This window comes from Rattus norvegicus, chromosome 1, assembly GCF_021556685.1.
Source record: "Rattus norvegicus strain SHRSP/BbbUtx chromosome 1, alternate assembly SHRSP_T2T, whole genome shotgun sequence".
Classification (NCBI taxonomy): domain Eukaryota; kingdom Metazoa; phylum Chordata; class Mammalia; order Rodentia; family Muridae; genus Rattus; species Rattus norvegicus.
The window spans coordinates 744,448-755,804 of NC_141534.1; the positions used below are offsets into that span (position 1 = coordinate 744,448).

The 11,357-nt window shown below is 40.8% G+C and overlaps 1 protein-coding gene across 1 annotated transcript in view; it reads right to left on the reverse strand.

Annotated features, from left to right (window-relative positions):
* The window catches only part of LOC148006785 (uncharacterized), a 48,674-nt gene extending 39,125 nt beyond the window's left edge, over positions 1–9,549 (reverse strand). Inside the window, 5 exon segments of the mRNA XM_087596722.1 lie at positions 7,488–7,673; positions 7,675–7,846; positions 7,849–7,985; positions 9,134–9,197; positions 9,384–9,549. Of these exon segments, the coding sequence (XP_087452848.1) occupies positions 7,488–7,673; positions 7,675–7,846; positions 7,849–7,985; positions 9,134–9,197; positions 9,384–9,501 (677 nt within the window). The 5' untranslated portion in view covers positions 9,502–9,549.
* Positions 9,550–11,357: the final 1,808 nt, after the last annotated feature.

Here is an 11,357-nt window from a genome sequence, read left to right on the forward strand (position 1 = left end):
GCCCCGGGAAAGACCCACCACACCAGCTCCCACTGCTCAGCATCCCACCCCCCCCAGCCCCGCCACCAGCCCGCCCCGCCGTCCTGCTCCTTTGTGTGCCCTGACAATGTGCTCACCATGTTGCAACTTTGGAGCTTGCCTGAGCATGCCTCACAGAATCCAACCACAGGACACAGAGCAGAGCAGCCAGGACCATTTAAGAAGGCTTGGCAACTAGGCTAATCCTGCAGCAAGGCACCAGGAAATGCCTGCCTTCTCTTCTGATTGGCTCGTCCAGTGAAGACTCTAATTGGCCAGTAGTCTTGAGTGACTCGAGCACCTCCATAAGGGTTAGACTGAGCTGAAGATACAGTGAGGATACACAGCTCTCAGCCTAAGCTTCAAGCCCAGGGCCAGACCATTTCCAGATCTACAGGTATTTGCATTTCAGTACCACTTGTGCCTATCCTCCAATAGCAAGTACCCACCGGGCCACCTACCACTGCTCAGCCTATTGCTCCTCCCTTTTGTGGGCAGTGACCTTGTGCTCACCAGGTCCTCACTTCAACATGAACTCAGCTCAACACACTCAGTAGGCTCTTTCCCTTCCTCCTCCTGGAATCAAGGTATACAGCTTGCATAACCCCCATACTCAACTTGCAGTGGGGTTATTAAATTTTCCCACAAGTGGAAGGGTGCCCAAGATACTAACAATTAAAGAGAGATTTGAGGAAACAAGAGTTTTGTTTTGTGGCTGTTGGGATTCAGACCCGACAATCAGCTGACCTTCATATATTTAACACACCAAAGCTGTCTGGGCCTCCAGGTTTTCCCAGCACTCCTCAGTCCCCACCGGTAACAGGGCGTGTATGGCATACCCTACCTTGTACCTTGAACTTTACAGTGCAGGGGCCAAGTTTTCCCTTCCCCAGAAGCTCTTCCTATATAATCCAGAAATTTTGTACTCTTTGTCTTTCTGTTTCTCTGCCTCTCTCTCCCTCCCCCTCCCCTTTCCATCCTTCCCTCTCTTCCCTCCACTTTCCCTGTTACCCCCCAATTACATCATTTTTCTCTCCCTGCTTGCCTTGCTTGCTCTTTCTCTCTTTCTCCCACCCTTCGTTATCCTTACTCTCCATATCGACTTTTCTGACGTCTTTGGGACTAGTGAACTCTATCCTTGGGATCAATGAGCCCACTAGAGAATTGCCCCCAACAAATCTGCAAACACTCTAATTTGGCATGGGTTGAATCCTTCGTGCTGGGCTTAGGTAAACTGCAGCTAGTTTTCACTGGTAGGTATGGGAACCCTGGGAGACAAACCGTGAGGAACACTACTGTTAGCCAGCACATCCTCTTCAGTGAGAAGATAAGCACACATTCACACACAGAACTGTTTTAGAAAAGGTTCTCTAGATGAAGAGACCTGATAGGATGAATCTCTGCATGTTGAAAGCAGATTTATTAGAATTTTCACATCGTTAGTCCAACGATGGCTAACATGGCATGTATAGGGGTAGGGAAACCTATATGTGAACATAGCCTGACTCCTTCAGTAAAATCCCAGGGCTTATTTTCTTGAAGGAAATCATTGCTTTGGAAATGAAGCCTGTTTTCTCCTTCCCTGAAACGGCAGTGCTGGGGGAGGTTGGGAGGTATCTTTCTCAGTTTTCTGTCTTGTCTTACATATTGGCTATTCCTTGTATTCAAACTGACTACATGTGGAATTAACTAAAACTGAAAGAGATTGGGTACTGTGGGGGATTTCTCTTAATTATAGCTTTTGAAATGTGAAAACCCTTCTTTAATCTAGATTTTTTGAGTTGTTAAGATCCACCTATACTCTAGGCCACAGCTTCTGGTGGCAGCCTACATATATAAAGAACACTGAAGATGGTAGCTCATTCTCCTTGTCTACTTATCTTACCTCTGGCTAGCAAGTTCTTTCTTGCCTTTTCTCCTTTCTTTCTTTCTTTTCTTTTTCTGGCATTAAAAAGCCTACTGCTTTGAAACTCTGGTATATACTGAAGACAGACAGACATCCAGCCACATAGACTGAACCACAATGGATTCTTCAACTTTCCGTTGGTAGACAGCCACTGTTAGTGAGACATTCTGGTAAATCCCCTTTCAACATACATACAGAGATTCATTCTATCAGTTCTGTTCATTAATAGAATCTTTAGTAATATAGCTGTGTGTGTGTGCATGCGTGGTTTTTGTTTTGTTTTTCCACCTTTCCACTGAGGAAGATGAGCCAGCTAAGAACTGTGCTCCACAGTGTTTGTCCTCTGTTTCCTGCTTTTCTCCCAGGCTTGTCTCAGACCTACCAGGTGAGAAGTAGCTGCAGTTTACCTGAACCCAGATGAAGTCACAAGGCTCAGGGAAATTGCAATGCCAGAGTAGATAGGTTGTGTAAATCCCAATATTCCACAATGGGAAGGCCCAGAAGATATGCCCTTCACGAATCGTATAAGACGCAAACTGGTGAGAGGGGCACCATATATTTGAAAAGTGTTCTTCTTGCCCTTTTCTGTGTGCCAGACCTTAGGGTTGGAGATGTTGCTCAATTAGATGAATTAAATTCAACGCTGCTACCTGGCCCTTCTTTAGGGCCAGATGGCAGCATTTAACCGCAAGAGACAAGGCGAACGTAGTTATTATACTAGTCAGAGTAGATAAAACAACGTTTATAATGACATAGCCTGTAATGATCAGCACAGGAGAGGTGAAATTTATAATGGCATGACTCGTTCAGACCTTTGGTATTGCCTAATCAGTCATGGTATTTCCAGGCACTAAATAGATAAGAAGCCTACTGCATATCTGTTTGATCTGTATAAGCAGACAAATTCTAAAACAAATGAAAGAGAGGTTACATTGGATCCTGGCAAAAGGCAATCTTGGCAAGTGAATCAATTTCCAGACTTGACTCAGTTTGCAGACCCAGAACCCCTTGAATGAAGGGCTGGCCAAGTTCCCCAGAGGAAGGATCTTGATAAGACGCCTAAAAATTTTGCTATTAGCCTCTCTCCAGTTCTTCCCCAGAGAGACCTGTAGCCTTTTACAAGGATAACTGTACACTGGGGAAAGGAAATAATCAGGCTTTCCGGGGTCTATCAGATATTGGTTCTGATCCCAGGAGATGCCAAGAAATGCTATGGCCCTCCAGTTAAAGTAGGGGCTTATGGAGGACAGGGGTTGAATGGAGTTTTGACTGATGCCTGACTCACAGTAGGTCCAGTAGGTGCCTGAACACATCCTGTGGTCATATCCCCAGTTCCAGAATGTATAATTGGGATAGATATACTTAGAAATTGGCATTCACAGTCACAGACGATATGAAGTTCAAGAAGAAGGAATATCGAAATGTGGATGCTTCAGTCCTTCTTAGAAGGGGGAACAAAATACTCACAGGAGGAAACACAGGAACAAAGAGTGGAGCAGGGACTGACAGAGAATGCCCCACCTGGGGATCAATCCCATATGAAGATGTCAAACCCAGTCACTATTGTTGTTGCCAAGAAGTGTTTTTTGACAAGAGCCTGATATGGATGTCTCTGAGAGACTCTGCTAAAGCCCTACTGATACATATGAGGATGCTTGCAGCTAACTATTGAACTGAGCATGGGCACCCCAGTGGAGAAGTTACCATCATCAACTGTTTTCCCTTTATAAAACAGCTCTGGGCCTGCTATTAGGCCTTAGTAAAAACTGAACATTTGGCAATGGGACACCAAGTTACCATGTGACCTGAACTGCCAATCATGAGCTGGGTGTTATCAAACTCTCCAAGTAGGACATGGACAGTAGCGGTCTGTTATCAAATAGAAGTGGTATACATGTGATTGGGCTGAGCAGGTCTTTGAGACACAAGCAAATTACATGAAGAAGTTGTCCAAATGCCAATGGTTTCTACTCTTGTTACAATGCCATCTACTGCTAAGCATGCAACTATAGCCTTATGGGGGTGTTCTCTATGATTGGCTGACTGAAGCAGGCTAGGACCTAGTTTACTGCTGGCTCTGCATGTTATGCAGGCACCACCCAGAAGGGGACAACTGCAGCATTACAACCCCTTTCTGGGACAATCCTGAAAGATACAGGTGAAGGAAGATCTTCACAGTGGGCAGAACTTCGGGCAGTACACCTGGTATTACAGTTTGTGCGAAAGAAGAAATGGCCAGATGTACATGATTGTTCACTGACACATGGGCTGTAGCCAATGGTTTGGCTGGATGGTCAGGGACTTGGAAAGATCACAATTGGAAAATTGGTGAGAGAGATATATGGGGAAGTATGTGGATGGATCTCTCCAAATGGGCAAAGATATTTGTGTTCCATGTAAATGCTCACCAGAGGGTGATTTCAGCTGAGGAGGAATTCAATAATCAAGTAGATAAGATGACATGTTCTGTGGATGGTCAGACTCTTTTACCCACCAATCCTATCATTGGTCAATGGGGACATGAACCAAGTGGCCATGGTGGCCAAGATGGAGATTATGTTTGGACTCAACAACACGGACTTCCACTCACCAAGACTGACCTGGCTGCAGCTGCTGCTGAATGCCAGATCTGCCAACAGCAGAGACCAACACGGAGCCCCAGATATGACACCATTCCTCGAGGTGACCAGCCATGAACCTGGTGGCTTGTTGAATACATTGGACCACTTCCTCCATGGAAAGGACAATTTTTGTTCTTACTGGAGTAGATACTTACTCTGGTTGTGAATTTGACTTTCCTGCACATAATGCTTCTGCCAAAACCAGCATCCATGGACTTATAGAATGGCTTATTTATTGTCATGGTATTCCACACGGTATTGCTTTTGACCAAGGAACTCATTTCAAGGCACTGGTGTACTTAAGAAATATTCTGGGAGGGGTTGGGGATTTAGCTCTGTGGTAGAGCGCTTGCCTAGCAAACGCAAGGCCCTGGGTTTGGTCCCCAGCTCTGAAAAAAAAAAAAAGAAAAAAGAAAAAAAAGTGAAATATTCTGGGAAAGTATTTGCTGTGTAAATGTTTGTCTAAGTGGCTACACTTGCTGTCCCTAGTCCATATTTAAATTGTTCAAAACTTAACCTGGGGCCTGAACTTAAAAGAGACAAGGGTGACAGCATAGGTGGAAAAGAAAATCTACCCTCAGACAGCTCTTATTTGAGTATTAGCCAGAGCTGAATGTATGCTGCCATTAAATTGATTTCTCTTAATCTTTTAATAGTGTGTGCAGTGATTTAAAAGATCTTACCAAATATTTTAGTCATAGATTCCCCTCTGTATGAGTTCTTTCAGGACTTCAAGGACTACTGAGATATACAAAGGCTTTAATAGACTGATCATACACTAAAGGTTTTACACCTGTATGAAGATCCTAGGAAACTTTACCACATTGACTGTGTTTATGGAATTTCTCTGCAGTTTGATTTTTTCATATCTTGTAAGACTACTGCTACATACAAAGGCTTTACTACATTGTTGACATTTGTATATTGTCTCTCTGGTATGTATTAGTTTATGTATTTGTAGATAATTGTGCTGTGAGAAGTGCTGGAGTCCATCTCTGGTGGGGTTCTGGAACCTGAGGATAGGTGTATGGTCTTGGCAAAAGTGAGGACTCTTGACTACCTGTTGATGATCAACCAAGTGGCACTGAATACCTCGACCCACTTTTCTTTATACACTCACAAGCCTGTTCCCATGAGCAGTGATATCATTGGTTGTTCTGCTTAAATGAAATCATAACATCAACATCATAAAAACCCCATCACTGTAAAAGCCCCCAGTAGTTTTTCTTCCCCCTTCCCATCTCCTGCTAGGTCAATTACTTCCTAACGTCATTTTGCACTACAAAGCACAATTAAAGCAAGTCAAAAATAAATATCCAGACAGAAATATCCTGTGGACGTGAGCACATACCCAGACGGCAGCTGGTTATTGAGTTAAGCAAGGTGAGACAGATTAAACAGTTGTGGGTATAAGTCCATTCATCAAATAGCATCCCTTTCTCCTAATACTTTCTTAATTGCACATAGAGATCTGCTCATTGTACCAAGCAATGTTTCCTAATAAACACCTATCCATTTAATACCTTCTTTCTAAGAACCAGTTTTAAGTTTCTATGGATCAGCCATAGCTTCCCCTTTTTAAGTCTCTGTTTATCAGTATTAGTTTTTTTTAGAACAGTTATGCAAGCAGGACCCACTGCTCTCTACAACTGCTACAGGCTTACTCAATGTTACTGTAGCTATTTTTCTAGGGAAATGATTACGTGCCCCCAAATACTCAGGATTAATGGTCGCATCGGATGAACCAATAGAGGCAAAGAGAAGAGAGGAGGCCTTTACTCCTTGAAAGAGTATTGAGAAAAACACAGAATCATTCATAGAGCTTTCAGCCTACATGAACCCAGCCTCGCCCATGATCAGAAGGTGAAAGCAAACATTTTTGAGTATTAATAGCATAGTAAAAGCAAGAAGAGCTTGTAGCACACATGATCTAGATTATAAGCACAGAGGCCACCAAATTCACCCCAGTTCTTTATTAAGTGGGAAGAGATTTCCATGGGCCTTACCACAGGAGAATCCTATCACTGAAACACTCATACTATGGTCCCTGCATGGCCACTGCCAGAAAAGGCTTTATCACACTGCTTATATTCATAGGGTTTCTCTCCAGGATGTGTTCTTTCATGTATTTGTAGAGAACTATGATATACAAATTGTGGGAACAAGCAAAAGAAATGTTTTAAGTACTGCGTTTTTGTTGTTGGACTCTATTTAATCATGAAATGAAACTATGTTAAAGTTTCTAGGTTCTAGGGGAGCTGGAGAATTACCAATAGCTGAACAGCTTCTGTTATTCCTCTTTTCTTTCACAAAACATGACTATTCCTAATGGCAAAAGAACAAATGGATATGATTGGTTAGATGGTAAAACCTATATTCTATATCCATTGATATTGTGCAATCACTTAAAGAAAGCCCCTATCCCTAAATGCTGAGGGGTGGAAAAAAGAATCTGTATCTTGTCACATATGTTTGTGGTTTTCAAAATTAAAAGATTCATAACATGGGTTGCAGGTGAGCTCCTGAGTATATTCCACATTCCTGATTGATCAGATTGATTACATAAATTCTTGTCATCTGCATTAACTTGGTATTGGAGTTGTACTGGTTCTAAGTGGACTCATAACACAGAGGCCGTACCCCATGGCTTATATGCGTAGAATCTCTCCAGTATGAACAATTTTATGATGATGAAGACTATATAAATGTGCAATGGCTTCACCATATTAAATACGTTCATGAGGTTTCTCTTCAGCATGAATTTTTTCATGCCTTTGAAGATGACTTTGATGTGCAAAGGCTGTACTACATTGGTGACATTCATAGTGATTCTCTCCAGAGTGTGCCCTTTTATTTACTTGGAAACTAATATGTCGTGCAAAGGCTTGTCAAATTGGTTACATTCATAGAGTTTCTCTCTAGTATGTGTTCTTTCATGTATTTGGAGATGACTATGACGTGCAAAGGCTTTACCACATTGATTACAACCCTAGGGTTTCTCTCCTGTATGTGTCCTTTTATGCATTTGGAGACTATTGTGATATGAGAAGGCTTTATCACGTTAATTATATTTGTAGGGTTTCTCTCCAGTATGCGTTCTTTTATGTATTCGGAGATGACTGTGACTAAAAGGCTTTACCACACTGGTTACATTCAAAGGGTTTCTTCTCAGTATGTGTTCTTTTATGTATGTGAAGCTGACTGTATCGTGCATAGGCTTTACCACGTTGGTTGCATTCATAGGGTTTCTCTCCAGTATGTGTTCTTTTATGTATTTGGAGATGACTGTAATGTGCAAATTTTGACCACATTGATTACATTCATAGGGTTTCTCTGCAGTGTGAAGTTTTTCATTCCTTTGAGGGTGACTGTGATCTCCAAAGGCTTTACGACATGGAGTATATTCAAAGGTTTTCTCTCCAGTATGACTTCTTTTAGGCCTGCAAAGATAATTGGAATATGTGAAAGCTTTACCACATTCATTACACTGATGAATCTTTTTATCTGTATGTCTGTATGAATTAATTTACAATTTGGTTTAATGGTAAAGAGGAATCAGATCTTAATGTTTTATCACTTTTTTACATTCATGGTTCCCCCTTTTGGGTTGTTTTGTGTCTTTGAAGATACCTGTGATGGTAAAAGCATTTATTACATAGCTTACATTTATAGCATCCCTTTTCTATTACGTTTACCACATATTTGCAAACAGGAATAACTCAGAGCTTTGCCACACCAATTGCATTCATAAATTTTCCTTTAGTATGAACCATACTACAATTGGAGAGTGGACCAGTGCAAATAGAAGAATTTCCAGATTCCTAGTACCCACAGGGATTTTCTGCAGTGTGAAATTAAGGGTGAATTCCCAATTAAGTTGGAAAACTAACCAATTGTAAACTTGTATCATACTCAGAAAGTCTACTAAATGTAGGGGCTACTATATATCTTCTAATTTTTCTAGGAGAGAAAGAGAGGTACTTTGTTTCTTTCAATATCCCTATACTCATATGGCTTGAATCCATTGTGACATAAGATATACCTGTTTAAAAAAAGAATAACAAATAAAATACAAATTGGGAAAACACATTGCATTCAGACTATGTTCCTCATAGACATGTGGTATAGGGATTAAAGTTTCTCGACATCAAAATTCTTGATACTCATAAACTGCCCCTATCACTAAACTTAGCAATGTTACTACAAGTATATGAGGAACCCCAGGTTTCTCATGGACTGTTCAGATAGTATAAGATTTAGACATATATTTATCACCTACTCAGTGTGACTAACCTTTTGCCATATGAGTGGTATGAGACAAAACAGATTGGCAGTTCTTCAGCATAGCGCTAAAGGGACTATGATACACAAGGTGATATCTGTTAAAAGACTGTTTCTTTCTTAAAAGAATGCCTTGGAAACGAAAATCAGATACCTGACATTGAGGTATATCGTTTTGTGTGAACTTAATAATCACTGATATACTTAAAGCAGTACTTTTTTACACTGTTGCTTTTCTTTTAAACTTCCAGAACACATTAAAATTTGTTCAGAGGCATATTCATATCAACTTGCACATGAAAATTACCTTCCACGTCTTCTGGAACATTGACAATGTTCTTCAGTAGTACGGTCTTCCCAATTGTAACCGAAAATATATGATATATTATTGGAAATTAGGCAAAATTTAAGTTACTATCTTCAGTGAACCTAAGAACAATGTCTAACTTACTCACTTTATACTTCATTCTCAATTGATATTATAGAAAAACATCAATAACAAAGAAACAGTAGTGCCCTTATTTTAAAGAGTGAAAGAAAATTCACTGTCATACCTATAGCAGTTAGGATCCTGTAGGTCTCCAACATCGCAACTTTGTAGAGACTCTTCTGAAAAGGATCCAGCAAAGCCCACTCTTCCTGGGTGACGTTCACACATACATCCTCATAGGTCATTGCATTCTAAAATATTCCATCCAAGTGTACAAGAGAAAGCATAATACTGCCAACACAATAAATGTATACTTCAATAACAATATAGTCAATTTACTTCTGATGTATTCACCACTTATTTCCTAAGCAGAAGTCTTATGTAATTGCAGGTCATTTTAGAAGAAAACTAAATGATGTTCATCTCTGTCATTTCCTTGCTCTTTGAGTAGGATATAGCCTTGCAAAAGAAATGCCAGTTAATACACACACGCGCGTGCGCACACACACACACACACACACACACACACACACAGAGAGAGAGAGAGAGAGAGAGAGAGAGAGAGAGAGAAGCAAACAGATCAACAATACTAGGTACACATTAGGGAAATTGTATGAACAAATACTAATTACATAAATGATCGGTAATCTGGGTGTATTGACTCATGACTTTAATTCCAACACTCAGGAGGCAGAAGCAGGTGTATCTCATTGATTTGGATGCCAGCATGGTCTATGCAATGACTCAGCAGTCGTGGACAATACCACCTGCCTCCTAAGAGGTCTGCTCTAACCTGAGACACACACATAGGACATCCCCCAATCTCCACCTGCTGGAACCCTAGCAAGCCCACTAGTCATGGGCTCTGCCCTGCCCTATGGGAGCTCCATCCTCCTTCTGGTCTCTACCTAGACCTGAAGTGAGGATAGGTGCACTGCACTGCACTGCACCCCACTGTATGGCTCTGCCTGCCTCCCAGGAGGCCTGCTCCAACCCAGATAACGAGGCCAGTCAACACCAGTGAAAACCAGATTGCTAAAAGCAAGCACAAGTACATAATTAAGAGAAGCCAATGTAATATGGCACCATCAGAACCCAGCTCTCTATTACAGCAAGCCCTGGACACCCTAACACACGTGAAGAGCAAGACTATGACTTTAAACCCATCTCATGAAGATGATAGAGGCCTTTAAAGAAAATAAATAATTCCTTTAAAGTAATGCAGGAAAACATAATCAAACAGGTAGAAGCACTTAAAGAGGAAACAGATAAATACTGTTAGATACAAAAAAAATACAACCAAACAGGCAAAGGATATGAATAAAATGGTCTAGGACTTAAAAGTGAAAATGTAAGCAATAAACAAAATGCAAATAGAGGCAATCCTGGAGATGGGAAACCTAGGAACGAATACAGGAACTACAGATGCAACCATCATCAAAAGAATACAAGACATGGAAGAGAGAATCTCATGCACAAAAGATACCATAGAAGAAATCGATGCATCAGTTCCAATAAATGCCAAATGTAAAAAATTCCTAACTCAAAACATCTAGGAAATTTGGGACACTATAAAAAGACTAAGCCTAAGAGTAATAGGAATGTAAGAAGGCGAGGATTCCCAGTACAATGGGCCAGAAAACATCTTCAACAAGATCATAGAAGAAAACTTCCCTAACCTAAAGAGATGCCTGACTTAAAGAGAAGTTTACAGGACACCAAATAGATTAGACTAGAAAAGAAAATGCTTCCACCACATAATAATTAAAACACTTAATGTACAGAGCAAAGAATGAATATTAAAAGCTACAAGGGACAAAAACCAAGTAACATAAAAGGCAGACCAATCATAATTGTACCTGACTTCTCAATAAATACTCTAAAAGCCAGGAAATCCTGGAGAGATGTCTCGCAGACCCTAAGATACCACAGATGCAAGCCTACTATAATGATCAAAACTTTCAATCTCAATAGATGGAGAAACAAAGATATTCTCTGACAAAACTGAATTTAAACAATATCTTTCTACTAATCCAGCCCTACAGAGGATACAAGAAGGAGAACACCAACACAAGGAGGGTAACTATATCCAACAAAACAC